The sequence below is a fragment of the Talaromyces amestolkiae genome (assembly GCF_001896365.1).
Source record: "Talaromyces amestolkiae strain CIB chromosome Unknown scaffold20.1, whole genome shotgun sequence".
Lineage (NCBI taxonomy): Eukaryota > Fungi > Ascomycota > Eurotiomycetes > Eurotiales > Trichocomaceae > Talaromyces > Talaromyces amestolkiae.
Window position 1 is genome coordinate 439,876 of NW_024468056.1, and position 24,394 is coordinate 464,269.

At 46.2% G+C, this 24,394-nt stretch overlaps 1 protein-coding gene across 1 annotated transcript; it reads left to right on the plus strand.

Moving 5' to 3' along the window:
- Positions 1 to 11: 11 nt before the first annotated feature.
- On the plus strand, positions 12 to 24,238 carry BHQ10_008718 (uncharacterized protein; the record flags this gene model as incomplete). The annotated part of the gene is made up of 12 exons (XM_040881554.1): positions 12 to 533; positions 586 to 1,002; positions 1,057 to 1,368; positions 1,418 to 9,308; positions 9,362 to 10,171; positions 10,223 to 10,581; positions 10,650 to 18,561; positions 18,628 to 19,010; positions 19,061 to 19,721; positions 19,772 to 21,405; positions 21,455 to 23,162; positions 23,262 to 24,238. 12 exons carry the CDS (start codon positions 12 to 14, stop codon positions 24,236 to 24,238), a joined length of 23,586 nt encoding a protein of 7,861 aa, XP_040737220.1.
- Between the last annotated feature and the right edge of the window lie 156 nt (positions 24,239 to 24,394).

Here is a 24,394-nt window from a genome sequence, read left to right on the forward strand (position 1 = left end):
TGAACTTCATAATGACATCTCAAAATCAAATCAAAGGCGACATCGCCTCCCTCGCTTGCTACTTACCAAACGTACGAAATGCGACGGCAGCCACCAAATCAAAACGCCGAATGTGTTCGCGTATCAACTGCGATGCGCAGAGACTAAAGAATTTTGTCAAGGAGGATGAAAATGGCGCAAAGGATCTGCTTCAGGCAGCTTGGGCGATGGTGCTTTACCATTATACTGGGATGGAGGAGGTATGCTTTGGGTACGATGAGTTTGACATGGCTGTTTCCGCGCGCAGGCCGGGGCCATTGGCTGTCAAATATCGCATTAACCCGGAGGCGCAATTGAATGGATCGTTTGAAGGTACGGAAGGTAAGGAAGGTAGGTATGGGAAGGGTCTGCGCAAGGAGGAAGACGAAGGAAACGTGAAGTCGCAACTTCATTACAACACCGCGGTGATGCTTCAGATTCGCAAATCATCGGATAATACTCTGAGTCCTGCGGCTCTGGCATCGCAACAGGCTGCAATGTCGCTTCCAAATGAGGTAAGAATGCGCACGCTTTTGGGTGAGTGGGAGTAAATTGACCGTCTTGTAGTGTAAAGTGCGGATTCTGGCCAAGTATATACTGGGCACATTCAGTGTCTTTCTGGAATACAAACACCCGGATGTCTCTGGTGCTTTTGCTTCAATTGTGTCGGAAAGGTTCTCGCGCATGCTTCACGGTCTTCTCGAAGAAAGAGCATACACTATTCAGGATTTGAGTAAGATCACCGATAGTGACATGCGACAAATCATGAAATGGAATGCCGTGCGGCCAGATACCGTCGAGAAGTGTATACACAGTATTATTGAAGATCAAGTACAACTGAAGCCGGAAAACGAGGCTGTATGCGCCTGGGATGGGTCTCTTACCTATGCCGAACTCAATGAACAAGCGTCTATACTGGGGCGAGAACTTTTGAACCTTGGGGTGCATGCGGAAACTCGTGTTGCACTATGTTTCGACAAGTCGGTAAGTGTGCAATGATATGCATCTTTGAGATTTTGCTAATGCAAATATGGACAGAAATGGAACATTGTAGCCATGTTGGCTGTATTAAAAGCTGGTGGCGCTTTTGTACCTTTAGATCCGTCTCATCCAATAGCCCGACTGGAATCGTTGGTCAAAGAGGTGGAAGCACGAGTAATTATTTGCTCTCCCAGTCATTCTTCGCGTTTATCTTCGGCCGCCGAACATGTACTGTGTGTTGATGCCGAGCACATGGATCAGATGGCGGCTGAAAATACAGCTTCAAAAGATTACACTTTTAATACTTCGACGGTTAGCACAAATGCTGCGTATGTTCTGTTCACCTCTGGTTCGACAGGAAAGCCAAAGGTACGAATTTGTCTTGTCAAACATGAGAATGGACTGCTAATTACTCTAGGCCACCGTGATCGAACATCAAGCTTTCTGCTCCGGAGCTCAAATCCATGGTCCGGCGATGTTGATCGAGTCCGATTCTCGAGTCCTTCAATTCGCTGCTCACACTTTTGATGCCAGCTTGGTCGAGATTCTTACGCCTCTGATGCGCGGGGGTACTGTGTGTATACCCAGTGAAGAATCCAGACTAAATGGTATCATCTCCGCAATCAACGACTTACAAGTAAACCACGCCTTCTTGACACCTTCTTTCGTACGGTTTATCACGCCAGCTGACGTGCCAAATCTCACTCGACTGGTGTTGGCGGGAGAAGCCCTAACGCAGGCTAACATTGACACCTGGTCGTCAATTCATCTGGTCAATGGATACGGTCCCACGGAAAGTTCTGTTGCTGCCGTGGTCAACGCCAATATAACGAGAGAGACACAGCCTCAAGATATTGGCTTTCCTGTCGGCGTTAGATGTTGGGTGGTCGACGCTGAGAACCACGACGTGCTCCTTCCCGTTGGGTGCACGGGTGAGCTCCTTCTCGAGGGCCCGTCCTTGGCCCGCTGTTACCTCAACAACCCAGAGAAAACCGCGCAATCTTTCATCTCGAATCCATCGTGGTCGCAAGAAGCTGCGATAAATATTGGCAAAAGTCGGTTTTACAAGACTGGAGACCTGGTTCGCTACAATTCTGATGTTGGATCGTTTGATTTTGTCGGACGAAAGGATGCGCAGGTCAAATACCATGGACAACGAATCGAGTTGGGAGAAATCGAGTCGAATCTCATCAAACACCCAGCTGTCAAGCATGGAATCGTATTACTTCCAAAGACTGGCCCCGCGGCACAGAAGCTGGTTGCGATTATATCTTTTAGCGAAAGCATTATCAAGGACTTGTCAGCAAGCCCAATGCCGCTGAACGTGCTCGATGTCCCTGATCGAGAAAATCATATATCGAATATCCGCGAAGCCTTGTCTAGTATTTTGCCCACATATATGATTCCATCTATCTGGCTCTGTATCGAGGCATTTCCGGTGCTTGCTTCTCGCAAGCTGGATCGCAAGACCGTAACAACCTGGCTAGACACCCTGCCCGAAGACATTATGAATGCCTTCAGACCAGCAGCCAACAGCACAAATAATACCATGGATGGTGATATCACTGATACGGAAGCTAGTTTGCGCCAGATATGGAGTGACGTGCTCAATATCCCCCTGTCGAGGACCAGCATACACCATAGCTTTTTGAGTCTCGGCGGCGACTCAATTACAGCCATGACATGCATGAACCGATGCAAGCAAAGGGGCATTGGACTGACGGTTCAGGACATTCTTCGCAGCAGATCTATCCGCGAGCTTGCAAAATGTGTCAAACTGGTAGCTGTCCAGAACGACTATCGGGAGGACATTGACGTGCCTTTTGATCTATCACCAATACAGAAATTGCATTTTGAGGTCCGCGACGACAATACTGGACACTTTAATCAAAGCTTCTTCTTGCGAATAAATCAGATCGTGACACCCCAGGATCTTCAAAATGCAATCAATGTGATTATCCGTCGCCATTCTATGCTACGTGCTCGCTTTATTTACGATAAGTCAAAGAAACAATGGCAACAACGATTGAAACCCCTGAATGAAGCTGCTCACCGATTTAATGTCCACAAATCATCCTCTCTGGTGCAAGTGAAGAACGCTATTGCTGATAGTCAGGCGAGTCTCAACGCAGTGAACGGCCCTGTTGTGGTAATTGATCTATTCCAGATGAAGGATCAACGTCAATTGTTATCACTGATTGGTCATCACTTGATAGTTGACCTTGTATCCTGGCGTGTAATTCTCGAAGATCTAGAAGAGTTACTGCTTCATCCCCAGTCAAACTCACTACTAGCCCCTACACTTCCATACCAGAGCTGGAGCCGTCTTCAGTGGGACCAAATTTCCGATCTTGGCGAAGAAACAACCCCAAAACCCCTAAATGTGCCACTTTGTGATCTGTCATATTGGGGTATAAGCGACACCGAGAATACATATGGTCAAGTTTCATGCGAAGGTTTCGAGATTGACGCGGAGACAACATCGATACTACTGAACGAGGCCAACTCTCCCATCCAGACCGAAGCCGTTGACATTTTGGTTGCTGCGTTATTGCACTCATTTGCAAGCACATTCACTGACCACACACTGCCTGTTATACACAATGAAGGCCATGGACGTGAGCCCTGGGATAATGCAATTGATGTTTCGAGAACCGTTGGATGGTTTACTATCATCTACCCAATTTTCGTGCAAGCAGCAGCTCTTCGGAACTGGGTCGAGACTCTTGTGCAAGTGAAAGACTGCCGCAGGCGTGTCAAAGATAATGGAAGAGAATATTTTGCTAAGAGTATTCTCGGTGGAGATAATATGAAAGCGTTCAAGCCAATGGAAATCACCTTTAACTACCTGGGCCGCTACCAGCAACTTGAAAAAGCTGGGGCTCTTTTCAGCCCTGTCGAAGGTCTGGCCGGTGAGACTAGCCAAGGAGGAGGAGCAGCTGACTTTGCAAAGACCACACCTCGGTTTGGTTTATTTGAGATATCAGCTGTAATTGTTCATGATGTTCTTAGATTCACATTCTCCTTCAATGGAAATATGCGACATCAAGAGAGAATTATTCAATGGATTACAAACTGTCAGCTTACACTTTCTCAAATGACAAAAGATCTGGCCACACTTCAGCACCAGCCAACTCTCAGTGATTACCCGCTGCTATCGTTGGATTACCCTGATCTCCACGCACTTACAGCTGAAAAGTTACCAGCCATAGGTTTGAAATCATTAGATGAGGTTGAAGATATTTATCCTTGCTCCCCTATGCAGCGTGGTCTGCTTATATCTACGACTCGAGATATCTCATTTTACGCGGCCCGAGGAACGTACGAAGTCAAAGCCAACAATGGAAACCAAATAGACACGGAACTTCTTTCCCAGGCATGGCAAAAAGTGGTTGATCGACACGCAATGCTTCGTACGATTTTCGTGGAGAATCTCAGTTCGGAAGATCTGTATTCTCAGATTGTACTTCGCAAGTACGCTTATTCATCTAAGATTCTCCGTTGCACCGATGACAATGATGTTCAAACTGTTCTCAATAACCACCCAATGCAGTCAGATCAACGAAAACCACTGCATCAATTTACTATATGCGTCACAGGGACTGGGAAGGTCTTTTGTCGACTTGAAATCAGCCATGTTATCATGGATGGGGCGTCGATCTCTATCATGTTACGTGACCTCGAAAAAGCTTATAGTGGGGGTCTGCACAATGATCCGAAGCCACTCTTCAGCAACTTCATTTCATACCTGCAAACGCAGCCCAAGGCTGCTGCTATGAACTACTGGAAGTCCTACCTTTCTGACGTTGAGCCTTGCCACATGCCTGTGCTCAATGATGGTTCATCTTCAGTAAGAGAGTACAGCACACTTCGTTTAGATTTCAAGAAGCTTGATCTTCTTCAATCCACATGTGAAAAGCACGGATTGACCGTCTCAAATGCTTTACACGCAGCATGGGCCCTCACACTTCGCTGCTACACAGGAAGTGATGACGTCTGCTTTGGCTATTTGCTTTCAGAAAGAGATATTCCAGTGAATATGATCGAAGACACAGTGGGCCCTATGATCAATATGCTTGCTTGCCGGGTTAATATGTCCCCAGAATCCGTTATTATGCGCGTGGTTGAAGGTATCCAGGTGGACTACATGGAGAGCGCACCGTACAAGCATATCTCACTAGCAGATGTCCAACACGGATTGAATCTCTCGGGCACCGCCCTCTTCAACACCTGTCTATCTTACAGGAAAGTTTTATCTGTAGAGTCTGCGCAAAAAAGCGCTATAAAGTTTTCCGAGTGTGGAGGCTTGCACGACCCGACGGAATACTTGGTGACAATCAATGTCGAGGCCTCGGATACGGATGCAGTGATCGACCTAGACTTCTGGACAGATATGCTTTCACAGGCACAGGCCAGAAATATTGCTGATACTTTTATACGTGCGCTTGAAAACATGATAGAACATCCAGAAGCGCAGTTGGGCCAGTTGAATCATGTTCCCACAAGCAACTGGCAACAGATTGCTGAATGGAACAATGCCATGCCAGAAAAAATTGAAATGTGTATTCATGAGGTTTTCGAACAGAAAGTGCGACTGAATCCCGACGCGCCTGCAATCTGTGCCTGGGATGGTGAATTTACATACTCTCAAGTTGATTCTCTCGCTAACCGCCTTTCGTGCTATCTCACAAATTTTGGGATCATGCCAGAATCATTCGTGGCATTGTGCTTTGATAAATCAGCTTACACTATCATTGCTATGATTGCCGTTTTAAAAGCAGGTGGAGCCTGTGTTCCATTGGATGCTGGACATCCGAAAGCTGCTTTGGAGCTTCGTGTGCTAGAGACCGGCGCTCAGGTTGTTCTATCGTCACCATCTCAGACGCATCTTCTTGAAGATGTTGTGCCTTATGCCGTTCCAGTTGATGAAACACTTTTCACCCAGCTTGAGGAAATTGAACCATATGATATAACTGAAGCCGCTCCCGAGAACGCAGCTTTTGTTATCTTCACTTCCGGAAGTACAGGCAAGCCTAAAGGCGTTGTTCTTGAACATCGCAGTCTAGTGACAAGTGCTGCGGCCCATGGAGCAGCTTTAGGAGTAGATCAGTCAACCCGATTTCTCCAGTTTGCTTCCTATTCATTTGACAACAGTCTGGAAGAAATTTTTACGACCCTGATGAGAGGCGGTTGTGTTTGTGTTCCATCTGAAGATGACAGAATGAACAACCTAGCTAAGGCCATGAATGATCTGGATGTCAACTTCACCGATATGACAGCTACTGTTGCTGCCTTTCTAAACCCTTCAGACGTTCCAAAATTAAAGGGCTTAGCCATTGGAGGAGAGGCTCCCACAAAGGAAATCAAGGAAACGTGGTGCAGCGTTCTCCGACTTCAAAACATATATGGCCCTACAGAATGCTCCATCAATTGCTGCCACAATCCAGATGTTGGAGTTTCAAGCGATGTAACAAATATCGGACGCGCGATTGGAGGTGTTTCATGGGTTGTTGATGCGAATGATCACAATAAATTAGTGCCAATTGGCTGCGTCGGAGAGCTGCTCATCGAAGGTCCCATCCTTGCTCGACACTATCTTCATAACCCAGAAAAGACCCAACAGAGCTTTATCGAGGATCCTTCCTTCATGAAGTCGCTAACAGAGAGAATTGGAGATACAGCCGTCTTTCCTCCTACTGGGCATAGGATGTACAAAACCGGTGACTTGGTTCGATACAACTCCAATGGATCCCTGGTGTACCTCGGAAGAAAGGATACCCAAGTTAAACTCAATGGCCAAAGAATCGAGCTGGGCGAGATTGAGCACCGTATTCAGAGTGCTTTACCTTCAGATGGCCAATGCTCGGTCGATCTCATCATTCAAAGCAACGGGAAAGTCACATCCAAGGCTCTGGTAGCCTTTATTTGTCTTGAAAGCGATAGCAAGAGACCAACACAAAGCGATGCGGACTTTATCCTGCCAATGACCCAGTCTTTCCAATCGATATTCTTGAAAGTAAAAACAACCATTTTATCCCAGATACAGAGCTACATGGTCCCCAATGTCTATATACCCGTGTCTTTCTTCCCAATGACTTCATCCGGCAAGCTTAACAGACGTCTACTGCGCACTACAGCAGAAGACCTACTGTCGCGAGATGCATCATCCTTCCGTCTAGGCGGCAGAAGCGGTCGAGAACCCTCCACCGATGCCGAAAAAGCTCTACAGAATTTATGGTCATCGCTTTTGTCTGTGGATGCTTCAAACATTAGCGCAGACGATACATTCTTTCGACATGGAGGAGATTCCATATCTGCAATGAAACTCGTCACGGCTGCGCGGAAGCAGGGATATTCGATTAGCGTGGCAGATATCTTTCAGGCGCCTAGGTTGTCTGAAATTGCAAAAAAATTGGTGCCCAAGTTCACATCTAGTGTCGATGAGACTGATGTAAAAATTGTGCCGTTTTCACTCCTCGACAAGGGTATTTCTGTTGCCGAAATCAAAGACGAAGTCTCTGATACTTGCAACATCTCGCTGGATCAGATCGAGGATATACTGCCATGCAGTGCAATTCAAGAAGGTTTAGTCACGTTATCAAGCACTCAACCAGGATCGTACGTTACGCAAAATATCTACAGCTTGCCGGGTTCGGTCAACATACAGAGGTTTAAAGCAGCTTGGAAGAAGCTTTATCAAAGTGAGAGTATACTCAGAACCCGAATCATTCATTCAAAGAATAATGGCTTCCTTCAAGTTGTTGTTCGAGAAGAACCGGAATGGACTTCCAGTCAACCTGCTAGTCGTTCAGTACCTGGCACAAATGGAGGCCGCCTATCTCGATATACCATTACCCAAGATCAAACAGGCGGGCCACATTTTATATGGACGGCTCATCATGCCATATATGACGGTTGGAGTATTCCTAAGCTCTTAAACAAGCTTCAGAAATACTACGAAGATAGTACTCTAGCTATTGAACATAACCCTTGCTCTTACTCCCACTTCATCAAGTATGTGTCTACAGTTGATCCTGTCGAAACGAGGAACTTCTGGACTGCCCATCTCGATGGTTTTTCAGCATCTCAGTTCCCTGCGCTGCCTAATGCTTCCTACAAATCGAATCCAAAAACTCGGCAAGATATAAGTTTCAAATTGCCAGCAGAGCGACCTTCTGAAGTCACTCTACCATCTCTGATCCGAGCAGCATGGGCTCTAACGATTTCCATGTACTCATACTCCGAGGACATAGTCTTTGGCGAGATCATGACCGGGCGTGAAATACCAGTTTCAGGGATCGATGATATGATAGGTCCTGCATTGTCAATAGTGCCCATGAGATTGCAAATAGACTCGAAACTCGCCGTTTCAGAGTATTTGCAGCAGGTTCAAGCCCAAGCAGCTGCAATTATCCCCTATCAGTCTGCTGGCTTGCAAAGTATTCAGGGAGTGAGCCAAGATGCGAAATCAGCTTGTGAATTCCAGACGCTGTTTTCTATCGCTCGCGGTGAGAGTGACGATGTCGAGGGTGTTATGAAATTCATAAGCGCAAATTCAGGGGATGCGAACTTCTTCACATACCCACTGAACGTATCATGCTTCATGTGGAAGTCGCATCTTGAAGTTCAGATTCAGTATGACAACCACATCGTTCCACTTACACATTTAGAGAGAGTCATTGGCCAGTTTGAGACTATTCTACACAAGCTGTGTGGTGCAGTTCAGACAAAGAAATTGAGTGATCTTGAGATCATAAGCAACAGTGACATATCGAAAGTACACGAATGGAACTCACAATTGACTTTAACGCGGATTGATCGTTGTATTCACGATGTGATTGATGACAATATTCGATCGCGTCCTGATGCTCTAGCCATCGATTCATGGGATGGAAATTTTACATATGAGCAGCTTGGCCGTTATGCAACAGCTCTAGCCTCTCATCTTCAAAAGCTGATTGGCAACGATAAGGAGCATTTCATTCCAATTTGTTTCGAAAAATCAGCTTTTGCTGCTATCTCTATGCTCGCGATAATGAAAGCTGGCTATGCCTTCGTCCCCATTGACCCTCAGCATCCCAAGGCTCGGCGTCAGGAGATCATTTCTGATATTGACGCGAAAATTATACTTTGCTCACCTCGCTTCGCCTCTTTGTGTAAAGAGGTAGTCAATGAGGCTCTTGCTGTCGACATAGACCTTCTGGTATCACTCCCAGAATCAAAGATGTCGCTTGGTAGATGCGATGGTAGCGGTGCGGCGTACGTTATCTTTACGTCTGGAAGTACTGGGAAGCCAAAGGGCTGTATTAGTAAGTTCTGTGCCGCAGTGGAACTATGCCAAAAATACTAATGTTTAATTTAGTTGAGCATGCTGGCTTCTGCTCTGGAGCTGTCAAGAATGGCCCGGCATTCTCTTTTTCGCCAACATCGCGCGTTCTTCAATTTGCATCATATACATTCGACGCTAGTCTTCTCGAAATCTTGACTGTTCTCGTCATGGGAGGATGCACATGCGTTCCTCATGAAAGTACACGACTCAACGGCATCGCCAAGTTCATCAACGAGAAGAATGTAAACACCGCTCTTCTCACACCAAGCATGGCACAAACGATCAAGCCGTCAGAAGTCCCGTGCCTACAAAACTTAGCACTCGTCGGTGAGGCAATGACACACAACCACCTGTTTACCTGGGCCAATGAAGTTCGACTGATAAACGGATACGGGCCAACCGAAACTTCGATTGTTGCTGCTGCAAAACCGCGTATGAGTCTAGGCACCGATTCATCCAATATTGGGACACCGGTAGGAAACGCGTGGATTGTGGACCCGCGAAATCACAATAAATTGATGCCAGTAGGTGCGGTAGGTGAATTACTGGTTGAGGGTCCAACACTTGCCAGAGGCTACCTCAACAATGAGCAGAAGACTAACGAGGTTTTTATCACGAATCCAACATGGAGTATAGCCAGCGTTGGTGCGAATTTGCGAAGAATGTACAAGACTGGTGATCTTGTCAAATACGCACCCGATGACTCTGGTGAACTGCTATATGTTGGAAGAAAAGATAGTCAAGCTAAGCTCCATGGACAGCGACTTGAACTCGGGGAGATTGAGCACCACCTCAATGGCGACACTGACGTCTTAAATGCTATTTCCCTTCTCCCGAAGACAGGTAGATGTTCAAAGAAACTTGTTGCTGTGATATCACTGCGTAATATCCCAGTACCATCTGACACGAATGCATTGCAAATTGTGACGGATACGCAAGCTTTTGAAACCCTCTGTCTCATTCAAGAAAGGCTGCGAGAAAAGGTTCCTGCTTATATGACTCCATCAACCTGGGTCATTTTGCAACACCTACCCCTGTTGCCTTCCGGAAAGCTAGATCGGAAATTGATCACCCAGTTCATTGAGAACATGGACGATGCTACATTTGAAAGAGTTACAGCAGCGGAGAAAACTAGGTCTTCGGACAAGGTTGTGGTTATTACACAAACGGAGGCGGCTTTGAGAGACATATGGGCCTCGGTTCTGAAGCTTCCTACCGAAAGCATTGGTTTGGATAGGTCATTCCTCCATATGGTAAGTTTAATGGCGAATGTTTCGCTATGCGTTGAAGAAAGTGTGAACTAATACTGAAACAATCATAGGGCGGCGATAGTATGTCGGCGATGGCTGTAATGTCCAGATGTCGCAGCCAGAAATTGGGCGTAACGGTAGAGAATATCATTACTTGCAAGTCTATTCGTGATCTTGCTTCTCTAGTTACGCTGCCTCAGAAGGCTACACATACCGAGGAAAGCTATCAGGAATTCGATCTCTCACCTGTTCAAAGCCTCTACTTCCGATGCATGAACGGTCAACCAAACCATTTCAATCAGAGTATCATGATTGATATTACAGATTCTCTGTCAAAAGACCAGGTACAAGGGGCAATCTCGAAGCTAGTCTCTATACACTCAATGCTTCGAGCTCGCTTTTCTCGAGATGGAAACGGCATATGGAAACAGCGTATCTTACCGGAGGCTCAATCATCTTTTGGTTTCCGTACCCTTGATTGTTGTGATCCTGATGAACTTCGGGAGGAAGTTGAAGAGACCCAGAAGTCGCTAGATGTGACAACTGGACCTATCATGGCAGTGACGTTTTTCGAAGATGCTATGGCAGGCTCGAAACTTTTCATCTGTGCCCATCACCTCGTTGTTGATGTGATTTCGTGGGGTATCATTGTACAGGATCTGGAACATCTACTTCAAGGTCGCCAGATCGCAAGTGACCAAGGTGTTGCATTTCAGAAGTGGTGCAGACTTCAGTTGGAATACATCAAGGAAAAGAAAGATACCAGCCTGTTGCCGCTAGAGGATGTACCAGCTGCGGAGATGGACTTCTGGGGCATGAAAGATGCACCAAACACTCATGGCGATGTCCTAGCTGAGGAAATCGAATTTGATATAACTACCACCAATAATTTGTTAGCGATGATCAGTGCCCTCAATTGCGAGATCGTTGACGTTCTTTTGGCTGCAAGTTTACTTTCGTTCCGTCGTGTGTTCCCCAGTCACAAGTCCATGCCATGCATCTACAATGAGGGCCATGGTCGCGAACCTTGGGATCCTAACATTGATCTATCCAGGACAGTCGGCTGGTTCACGACGATGAGCCCGGTTCACTTACCAGCAGACTTTAGTATTGGGGATGAAAATGACATTCATAAATGCATCAGTTGGGTCAAAGCATTGCGACGAAGAACTCCAAGAAAAGGAATGCCGTACTTTGCCCAGCGGCTACTTACTTGGGAAGGAAGCGAAAAATATCGTCACCACTGGCCCATAGAGATGGCCTTCAATTACCTGGGTCAACACAGAGAGGTCAAAGAATCAAAGAGCCTCTTACAGCTTACCAATGGTACCGGGCAGTCAGTCAACTCGGCATCTGATATTGGACCTGACGTTCCTCGCTTCTCACTGATTGAGATCTCTGCGGCAATAGTCAATGGAAGCATGAGCATGTCAATCTCTTACAACAAGTCCATGAAGAAACAAAGAAGTATACAGCAATGGATTGGAGACTGCAAAGATATAATTTACCAAGTCTCGAAATTTTCCTCTCAGAAAAGGGCAACACCAAGCTTGGCTGATTTCAGGCTGCTTCCACTTACTTACAACGGCATCGATCAGATCACACGAAACTTGCAAAATGTCGGAATAATGTCTTTCGACAACATAGAAGACATCTATCCTTGCTCATCGATGCAACACGGAATACTTCTCAGTCAACTTAAAGATCCCAATACATATGCTTACCGCACTATTTTCGAGGTTGATATACCCTCCGAGCAAGGAAAGCTGGAAGTTCAGAAGCTAGCTACTGCATGGCAAAGCGTTGTTGATCGTCATGCATCCCTTCGAACATCTTTTATTGACGGCAATCACGAAGCCTCACTTATGGATCAGATAGTCCTCAAGTTCTGCTCTGCCAAAGTTGACGTCTTTGAAGTTACCGAGGGAACTGCTAGGAAGATGCTAGCGGCGCTCCCAGATATGAGCTTCAAAAATGGACATCAGCTTCACCGTCTCTCTATCTGCACCGATAGATATGGAAAGGTCTGTTGTCGCTTCGACATTAGCAATGCTATCGCCGATGGAACCTCCATGCCACTCATTTTCCGCGACCTATCGCGGGCTTATATGGGGCTACCTCCGATCACTGATAGACAGCCACAGTATAGTGACTTTGTCGGTCACCTTCTATCACAACCCAAGGAAAAAGGCGTTGCGTATTGGAAAAAGTACCTTGAAGGAACTGAGCCATGTCTTTTTCCATCGCTAGTCAATGATCAGAACAAAGAGAAGTCCCTTGGTTCTGAAATCATCACATTAGGTAATAACGCGGCCATACATGAACTATGCAAGAGCATGGGAGTTACAATGTCTGCATTATTTCAATTCGTGTGGGCGATGGTGTTGAGAACCTACACTGGGTCTGACGAGGTGTGTTTCGGCTATATTAGCTCGGGTCGTGACGTCCCAGTGAAGGATATCGAGGAGGCTGTTGGGGCATTCATCAACATGCTTATCTATAAGATTCATTTGTCAGATGATCTCCCTTTGATAAAGGCACTGAAAAAGACTCAAAGAGATTTTATCAAGAGCATGGAACACCAGGCAGTGTCACTAGCAGAGGTGCAACATGCACTTGGACTGGCAGATACTCCACTATTCAACACGGCGTTCACTTTCCAGAGACGTAGTGTACTCGAAGTGGACTCAGCGCCTTCGCTGTTATTCAAATCATTTGACTCTCATGATCCCAGCGAGTACAAGATTGCGGTTAACATTGAGATGATGGAAACCGCCACTGAGGTTCATTTCAGTTACTGGCAGGATTATTTGTCGAGTGCTCAAGTTAAAAACATCGCCGACACATTTGAGCAGATTATTCAGGAAATCACAAGCTCCAAAGGTCAAGAAAAGATAATCGGTAAAATCAATACTGTTGGATCTCTCAGTTGTCAGAATGTGCGTCAATGGAACAATATACCGCCTCAAAAAGTGGAGCGATGTGTACACGAAATGATTGAGGAGCAAGTAAGAATTCGGCCAGCGATGGCTCAAGCTGTCGAAGCCTGGGATGCAAAGTTCACATACCAAGAACTCGATTCTCACTCCAATCGTCTCGCTAATGTTCTTGTTAGCCATGGTGTGGGACCTGAAGTCATTGTTCCTCTCTGCTTTGAGAAATCTGGATGGGCAATTGTTGCGCAAATTGCTGTCTTGAAGGCAGGAGGTGCTTTTGTGTCTCTCGATTCATCGCATCCTGAGGATAGATTGAGAAGCTTAATTGAAGATGTGAATGGCCGGGTTGTGCTATCTTCGGCCCAGCAATACGACAAGATATCGAATATTGTTCCTAACACTATCATGGTGAATGCGAGGGCCCTAGGTCAGCTACCACAAGCCTCCAAAGCACCAAAAAGCTCTGTGAACCCGAAACACACTGCATATGTCATATTCACTTCAGGTTCAACTGGAAAACCTAAGGGAACAGTGATTGAGCATGGTCAATTCTGCACAGGCGCTTTAGCCCATGGCCCTGCTTTGCATATGAACTCTGAGACTAGGTCATATCAATTCGCAAACTACACTTTCGATGCTTCGATCCTAGATATACTCACGGTTCTAATCTTGGGTGGTTGCATTTGTGTGCCCGATGCCGAAGAGCGTATGAATAATGTCGCTGGTAGCATTACTCGCTTACGTGCCAATTGGATGTGCATTACGCCTTCGGTTGCAAGTACATTGAAACCAGAGAGTATTCCGACAATGAAGGTCATTGCCATGGGCGGCGAGAAGATGACTCCTGGGGCAATCGAAAAGTGGTCAAAATCAGTATGCCTTGTGGAAGCATATGGGCCTAGCGAGTGCTCCGTAGTGTGTGCTGCCGGAGACAAGGTCGATCAGTCAGGTCGAATTGTCAATTTTGATCCTGCTGTTATTGGGAATGCTGTCGGTAGTCGATCTTGGGTCGTTGATCAACGCAACTATAATCGCCTAGTCCCAGTAGGTGCCATTGGCGAATTGATTATCGAAGGTCACATTGTTGGTCGTGGATATTTAAACAATGAGAAAAAGACAAAGGAGGCCTTTATCCAAGACCCTACCTGGGCAGCTGATGACAGGCTCAGAGCTCTCATTTCCCCCGGTACAAGAATGTATCGCACCGGTGACCTTGTTCGATATAATGAAGACGGCACACTTACCTACATGGCAAGGATGGATATGCAAATCAAACTCAACGGCCAACGTATCGAACTCGGTGAGATTGAGTACCAATGCACCCAGCACATGCCAGAAAACGTCCAGTTGGCTGTTGATCTGGTAGCACCCGGAACACATTCTGGACCAAAGAAGCTTGCAATGTTCTTCAGTCTTGCTGGTGGCCATGACAAGTCTCGGAGCACAGGCCAAGGCAGTGACAAGATTCTTTTGGAGATGGAATCTGAAGCCCGCAATGCCGTACAATCCCTCGAGAAGTCGGTCGCGAAAGTTCTTCCATCCTACATGATCCCGCAACTATTCTTCCCAGTATCTGTAATACCGTTCACAACCTCCGGCAAACTCGACCGTCGAAAGCTTTTTGGAGAAATCAAAGATCTTTCTCGCGATGATCTCAAAAAGTACTCACTGTCAACTTCTATCAAGCAAAAAGCCCCTACTGATGAGCGACAAATCACACTTCAAGGCTTATGGGAAGAAGTCCTTGCTATTCCAAAAATATCGATAGGAAGTGACGATAGTTTCTTTAGACTTGGGGGTGATTCCCTTGCTGCGATGAAACTTGTAGGTATCGCTAGGTCTCGTGGTATTGCGCTGAGTGTCGTTGATATTTTCCGCCATCCTACGCTTGAGGAAATGTCCAAGAAGTACCGTCTCGCACAAGCACCTACTCAATTTTCGATCCCAGCTTTTAGCTTGTTGAGAAACTCTGCCATCAATGACGAAGCCATTCGCGAGATCGCAAATCAGTGCAATATCGAACCGGATTCAATAACCGATATCTATCCATGCAGTGCTCTTCAAGAAGGATTAATCACATCATCAGTCCAACAAAAAGGGGCCTATATTTCACGCAATATTCTGAAACTCAGAGCCGAAGTTGATGTTGAGCGCTTCAAGAATTCTTGGCAACAGCTGGTTGATGAATTTGATATATTGCGAACTCGCATTCCGCACACTGCCTCCTCGGATTTCTTACAAGTCGTTCTTAAACGGCAGCAAATTTCATGGCAATATTCTGACACTGTGGAAAGCGCGCTTGATAATGCATCAACAGTGTTCAGCTCTGAAAGTGGTATCCTTAGTCGGTACATCTTGGTCAAAGAGAGAAACAATTCTGTTACTCATTTCGTCTGGCTGATACACCATGCTCTTTACGATGCCTGGGGACTGGATATTCTTCTCAAACGAGTCCAGGAGATCTATTTCAACAAAGGCCTGTCAGCCAAAAAGCCAGCTTACGCATCTTTTATCTCTTATCTCGAGAAAAAGAACCTTCAGGATTCGGGTGACTTCTGGAAATCGTACCTTGCGAACTCGTCACCGTCACAATTTCCTCAACTGATTAGCCAGATTGGAGCAGAAAGCGAGGATACATCATCGAAGACTCTGGTGAAGAATATGAGTATTCCACAACAGTTCTTGAGTCTCGGTATCACTATGCCCATATTGATCAGAGCGGCGTGGGCACTTGTTTTGTCAAACCGTACACAATCGTCTGAAGTCTGCTTTGGAGAAACTTTATCCGGCAGAAACATTGACGTCCCCGATATAACTGAATTGGCCGGACCAGTACTGACTACAGTGCCTACTTATGTTCGTGTTAACACAAAATCGAAAGTCAAGGATTATCTTTTAGAGGTACAAAAAATGTCTACCGAGATGATCCCCCATCAGCATTTCGGACTCCAGCACATTAAAAAATTGGGGCACGAACAGGCTGCTGCTTGCGAGTTCAGGAACTTGATTATCGTCCAAAACGCAGAGATTGCCGATGGTGATGAGCTTTGGGAAGTACAAGACAGTGGAGATATCGGAGGCTTCTTCACTTATCCTCTCGTTGTAGAGTGCAAAACGCTAGACTCGACAGTTGAGGTCAATTTTCACTACGATGAGAAAGTGATCAGTCGATGGGAACTAGAGCGGATCTCATTTCAACTGTCTCATGTTCTACATCAACTTGGTTCTGTGAATACTTCTTCCACTGTTTCGTTGGCTACTGTCGATATGTTGAGCCTCGAGGACAGAAAAGATATCAAGTGGTTCAACAAACGAGACCCTCAAGTCGTTGATGCATGCATTCATGATCTGTTCAAGACACGTTGCATCGAACAACCAGATGCTCCAGCTGTTCATGCGTGGGACGGAGATCTTACATATGCTGACTTGAGCAAGTATGCATCAAGCCTTGCCACACACTTGCAATCACTTGGTGTCAAGCCCGAGATGCTCGTTCCGCTGTGTCTAGACAAGTCCACCTGGACTATTGTATCGATGTATGCGGTATTAATGGCCGGAGGGGCTATTGTTCCTCTAGATCCTTCTCACCCTCTCGAGAGGCACAAGGAAATAGTCAAGCAGACTGGAGCCAATATTCTTCTGTACTCGTCACAGTACGATTCCAAGTACTCAGGTATCGTAAAATATGCTATACCTATCGACGGAAATTTGGTCAGAGATATTTTTTCAAGAAATCTTGGAAGAGAAGAATTGAGCAGTGTAACGAGCTCCAATGCTGCCTATGCAATCTTTACATCTGGAAGCACCGGTAATCCAAAGGGCATCGTTATCGAACACAAAGCGTTCAACACAAGTTCTGTGGCTTTTGGCAGAGTTCTACAAATGACCAGCAAAACTCGAGCTCTCCAATTTGCGTCGCTCAGTTTTGATGCTGCTGTGATGGAGATATTTACAACTCTTACAGTTGGAGGTTGTGTATGCGTCCCCAGCGAAGAGGAACGTTTGCAGGATCTATCTGGAACCATTCGTCGGATGAATGTTACTTGGACACTGCTAACATCCTCGGTTGCCAACTTGATTGACCCGGTATCTGTTCCCTCGCTCAAGGTCCTGGTCTGTGGTGGTGAAGCCATGAGTCCAGAGGTAATTGCTAAGTGGTCTGATAAAGTTCACCTGATCAACGCTTATGGGCCATCGGAAGCTTCCGTTGTAGCGGTGGTCAACACAGACGTGTCCAATGAAACACCAAACAACATTGGATATGGCATACAACCTACCACTACATGGCTCGTCAATCCCGATGATCACAATCAACTGACCCCTATGGGCTCTGTAGGCGAGTTGGCGTTAGGTGGACCTACACTTTCACGCGGATATCTAGGCGATATTGTCAAGACAACCGCTGCTTTTATTGATAACCCACTTTGGGCCAAAGAATTTGCATCTGAGTCCTCTACTCGTTCACGCATTCACCTAAGTGGCGATTTGGTCAAGTACCGACCTGACGGTTCTATAGAGTTTATTGGACGGAAAGACAATCAAGTGAAACTCAACGGTCAACGTATGGAGCTAGGGGAGATTGAGCACCGTCTAGAGGCAAATTCGCTTGTCCGCCATGTCATTGTGTCCGTTCCCAAATCAGGTCCTCTTCAAAAGCGACTTGTTGCAGTTCTCTCACTCAATGATAGAGCAGCGAGTCAATCAGTAGTTACTTCAGAGACATGTCAGCTTGTTGAAAAAGCTGCAGAATTGTCGCGCATCAAAGATAATCTCGCATCAAGATTACCAGCCTACATGGTTCCTCAGGCTTGGGCTGTAGTCAACAAAATACCCATGCTGGTGTCTGGTAAACTTGACAGGAAACTGGTCAAAAACTGGCTTGAAGGAATCTCAGAGCAACTCCACCAACAGATTGTCGGTGCGGAAGAAGAAAATGATGCCACAATAGAGATTACTGGAGTCGTTGCAACCTTGAGAGGTATATGGGCACAGGTTTTGAATCAGCCTGTTGACAAGATCAACCTCAACCGCTCATTCTTGAGCCTAGGTATGCTTCCCTTCTACTTTGAGATTGAAATTTCGCTTGAGTGAGCCGACTGACAATATGAATCAGGTGGTGACAGTATTACGGCCATGGCTGTTGTGTCCCGAAGCAGGCGACAAAACATCAAAGTGACCCTTCATGACATACTGCGTTCACCTTCACTAGTCAAATTATCCGAAACGGTGGATTCTGGCATTCCTAAGGCTGACGATCATGTGGAAGTAATGGACCAGGGCTTTGGACTTTCGCCCATTCAGCAAATGTACTTCCTCGCTGCAAAAGAACATCAAGGTAGTAGTCGCTTCAACCAGAGCTATACTGTTCGGTTCTCGCGGTATATCAGCGCAGAAACTGTGCAATTAGCACTTCAAGCGATTGTGTCCAGTCAGTCAATACTTCGAGCACGGTTCAAATCAAACGCCGCTGGAGATTGGGAGCAACAGATCTCAAAAGTAAGTTTATTTGGGTACGAAAAAGTTCATTGATCTAACACGGGTTGTAGGACGTCAAATCTTCCTTCCGCTTCCGACATCATCGAATTGGTCTGCTTCGCGAGGCGGCAAAGATAGTTGGAGACAGCCAACGAGACGTGAACATCTATGACGGTCCCATACTCGTTGCGGACATGTTTGAGACGTCTAGCAAAGAGCAGTTCTTATTCCTCGCTGCTCATCACTTGGTTGTTGATGTCGTCTCGTGGAGAATCATTATGCAGGATCTCGAAGACATTCTCGAAACTGGTTCTCTTTCAACTGACAAACCTCTTTCATTCCAATCATGGTGTAAAATCCAATCAGAGCATTTCAAGCGCAACACCGAAGAACACAAATTGCCCTTCAAAATTCTACCTAACAACCTTGGCTATTGGGGCATGGAAAATGTTTCTAATACCTACGGTGATGTTGAGCGACGAACTTTTACCCTCGATGAAGGAATGACGACGTCTACTATGACCAGTTGCCACGAAGTCTTTGGCACTGAACCGGTAGACATTTTCTTGACGGCAGTCATTCACTCTTTCAGATTAGTTTTCAAGGACAGATTTCTGCCAACGGTGTTTAACGAAGGGCATGGAAGAGAAACATGGGATTCAACGATTGATCTTTCTCGCACCGTTGGGTGGTTTACCAACATTTCGCCATTACAGGTGATGCTCGAATCAGGTATGTTCTATCGTAGAAATGCTATAAGATGTCATACTAACTTGAATCAGACGACGTACTTGATACTCTGAAAACAGTCAAGGATACTAGACGAAGCTCTCGAGAAGCCGCAAAAGCATACCTAGCCCAACGTTTCCTTGCTTCCAAAGACCGACCTGTTTCATCTCACTCAGACGTGCCGATGGAGATTCTTTTTAATTACCTTGGATCGATGCAGCAAATGGAACATGATGACTCATTACTTCAAAGTACCGACATGGGGCTGGAAAAGGCTGATCCACTTGAAGTCGGCGATATGGGACGTGACACAACGCGGTTGGCGCTTTTTGAAATATCCGCGGCTGTCGTACAACATCGGCTACAATTTGCGTTCATGTTTAGTGGCCGAATGAAACATTTAACCGAGATTCATCGTTGGATGTCGGAATGCAAATGGATTCTTGAAGAAATCGTGGTTCGACTAAGGCGATGCACCCCCGAGCCTACCCTGAGCGATTATCCATTGCTTCCAATTAATTACGACGGGCTGAAACGGCTTATCAAGACATCCTTTCCTCAGTCAGGCATATCACATTATCAAGAGGTTGAAGACGTGTATCCTTGTTCCCCAACTCAGGAGGGAATGCTTCTTAGCCAGCTTCGTGATCCAAAGGCATATTTGTTTCATATTGTGTTCGAAGTTACGGGTGCAAATCCACGACAAATTGTTGACCCTGTGAAATTGATTGTAGCGTGGCAAAAAGTTGTTGACAGACATGCTGCGTTGCGAACAGTGTTTGTCAATAGCACATACAAAGGAGGTTCCTTTGACCAAGCAGTCTTGAAAAATGTCGATGGCGATGTGATCCGTATCGAGTGCGATGATTCCGTCGTACTTAACCAACTTCAATCAGTCAGTCTGCACGACAGAAACTCAAGACGGAAGCAAAAGATTCCCCATCAATTAGCCGTCTGTACGACTCCCTCTGGTCGGGTGTTTATGAAGATTGAAGTCAACCATGCGGTCATCGATGGAGGATCAACCTCGATTCTTATACACGACCTTCAACTCGCTTACGATGGGCTAATTCCAGATGGCCGAGGGCCTCTTTATTCTGACTACATTCGCTATATGAGAAGCCAATCACCAAAAGATGACGTTGTATACTGGAAGCGGTACCTGTCTGGGGTCCAAGCATGCTACTTTCCACGTCTCAAGTCCTCATTCAATAGTCAGCGTCGTCTTGCTTCCCTTCAATTCAACTTCAATCATTGGCAGGATATACTACAATATTGTGAAAAAACAGCTGTGACATTGGCAAATGTCATCCAGGCAGCATGGGCTCTGGTTCTTCGGAAATATACCGGCTCAGACGATGTCTGCTTCGGCTATTTATCAGCTGGACGAGATGCACCGATTACTGGAATACAAGAAACGATCGGTGTTTTCATTAACATGCTTTGCTGCAGGGTTCGACTTTCTCCATCTCAGCTCTTAGCAGAAATCCCTAGTGTCATTCAAGATGACTATGTACGTGCTATTCCTCATCAACGTTGCTCGCTGGCACAGGTACAGCACGAATTAGGATTGCAAGGAAAGCAGATATTCAACACAGCGTTATCGATCCAAAATCATTCTTCTTCTGATCTTTCCGATCAGGGATCTCTTGTGTTTACTACTCAAGAAGCGCACGACCCAAGCGAGGTAAACATATTTCCAGACTTCCATTCCATACAGGTACTAATGTATACAGTATTCAATTACTCTCAATATCGAGACTGGCCGAAATCAAGAGGGTATCGTCTTCAGATACTGGACAGACATGTTCTCAAGCGAAAATGTTTCCGATATTTCAAAAACACTCGCGAACATTCTCCACGCTTTCGCTCGAGAGCCGACAGAAACTATTTCTAGACTCAACCAGCACGAGTCTGGCAAGACCAGAGACATGATCGACACAAAACATGCCAATGCAGGCGAGACATCACTGCAACGCGAGGATGAACTTCATGAAATTATGGAGAAATATCCCAGTCTCCAGAATCTCATCGATGAGAGGGTTCGCATGATTGTGCAAGAAATGTTCAATCTGAATCAACCGGGTTCATTGAGGCGGAATCTTTCTAACGCTGCTGAGCACGACATCCTAGCACTTCCACAATCCGAGTCCGATGCCATTTCTAGTATATCTGACGACATCTATAGAGAAGACATTGGCGATTCGGCTATTCCGGTCGTCGCTCAGATCCATGAGCGCGGGATACAGGCTGATATAGAAGAGAAGCTCTTGCGTCTTTGGAGTGATAAGCTTGGACTGCCTTTGGACTCTATTACCAAAGATGATAGCTTCTTTGATCTAGGGGGAGACAGTATCACAGCCATGGCGCTTGTGGGTGATGCCCGAGATGAAGGGTTGATATTGACCGTTGCGGACGTTTTCCGGAACCCGATATTCAAGGACATGGCAAGTGTAGCTCAAACAGCAAGCGAAAAGAGTTATGTCGAAGACAAGATCAACAACATGGATATCCTGGGTGGAGAGCAATCGTCCTTCACATCTGCAAAACCTGGTTTCTATGAAAGGTTTGCTCTCATAAAAGCGGCTAATATCGATGAGGCATTCCTACAAAAATACATTTGCCCTCGCGTGGGAGTGTTCAAGGGCGGTATAGTCGACATTCTTCCCGTAACAGACTTTCAGGCTCTCTCAATCACGGGTGCCCTTTTGGACTCACGCTGGATGCTGAATTTCTTCTGCCTCGACGGTCGTGGTCCTCTCGATTTCCGGCGTCTCAAGCAGAGCTGTTTCCGCGTAGTGCACGCATTTGATATTCTTCGAACAGTGTTTGTCGCTTCCAAAGGGCGCTTTTTGCAGGTCATACTACGTAAAGTTCGACCGGAATTTTCTGTCTACGAGACTGATGAGAGCCTTGATGAGTTCACTTCTGTACTACAACAGCGTGATATCACCGAAGGTGTTAAACAGGGTGAGCCTTTTGTGCAGTTTGTTATTGTTCGAGAGAAGAATACGGATAGACATCGTATTATTCTCCGACTATCTCACGCACAATACGATGGTGTGTCACTTCCAAGAATCCTATCCGCCATAAAAGCAGGTTACGAAGGCGGACCTATTCCATCACCTGCATCTTTCGCCAACTTTGTACGTGAGTCGGCGAGAATTGTGACGACAGATCATTATCAACACTGGAGGACGCTCTTGAGCGGCTCAAGAATGACCGAAATCGTCAACCGCCATGAAAGTCTCGGATATAAGAGACTTAGGGCTAGCAACGAAGGATTACGCAAGACAATACGGGTTCCGTCCATGGCTCATGGAAACATCACCACCGCCACGGTCATTAAGGCTGCGTGGGCCTTGACTCTGGCACGAATCACAGGAAGCGCAGATATTGTTTTCGGACACACGATCAGCGGCCGCAACACCGCAGCTATCACAGGTATTGAGTCTATGGTTGGCCCATGCATGAACATCGTTCCAGTTCGCGTTGTGTTTGGCAGAAAATGGACTGTGCTTGATTTACTACGATACATTCAAGATCAACAAGTCGCCAATATGCCATATGAAGCACTCGGGTTCCGACAAATTATACACAAATGTACCGACTGGCCTCGCGCAACACATTTCAGTACGGTGTTGCAACACGATGCCGCCAACTCGTCGAATGAGATTCAGCTTGGAGAGAATATATACACCGTTAAAGCTGTTGGTAGCGATGAAGAAATGTCTGATTTCTCGGTCAATTCGAAGTCACTAGATCGGGATCGTGTCGAGATTGTTATTACGTTCTCCGTTGATGAACGTGTCACCATGTCACTGGCTCAAAGAGTCTTGGATATGCTCTGTGACACGGCGGAAAGCTTCACTGCAAACCCAGATATGGCGCTTCCATCACCTAGCTCTTTGTCTACTCTCCCTGTACGAGAGAACAAGAACCTTGATAACCAGTTACCTCAAGCAGAGACTACAAAGCAGCAAGTGGAAGACAACGCGATTACATCGTCTCAGCTAGCAGGCCTCAGTCGAGCCGAGATTTTAGTCTTATCGGACGTCCTCCGTCGCGCCTGGGAACAAGTCCTCGGAGACACCAGCATCAACAACAACAGCCACAACGACGACGTTCCCCCACCCATCAAACCAGACTCATCCTTCTTCAACCTCGGCGGCGACCTCATTGGCCTCGCGCAAGTAGCCTGGCTCCTCGAACAAGAAGACTTCAAAGTCCGGTTGGACGATCTAATCGAACATCCCACCATGATGGGACAAATGGCTGCTCTTGTACAATCGAACAGCGTAACGGCGCAGAGGATGATGGCTTCTTATCATGCGGGTGTTGCTGCTTCGTCATCTGCTGTTGCTACAAGTGCTACCGATGGTAGTGTTGCGGGAGAGGAGCCGCGTTCGGCTAGTGGTAGTAATAATAAGGGTGGTCAGTTGAGAAAGTCGAAGACTTGGGCTTCGGCGTTTGGGCTGGCAAGGAAGATTGTGAAGAGGAAGATTGAGGTTGAGGGTTAATTGATCAGGTGGAAAGGAGACTATCGTTTATGTTTCATGTTTCGTTGTTTCGTTGTTTAGAAAAGTTTATGTTATTTTACTAATTTTGCAAGGCCTCGCTAGTTTATATGTTGTTATATTTCTATTTGTACTTTGGACATCACAGGAATTGATCAT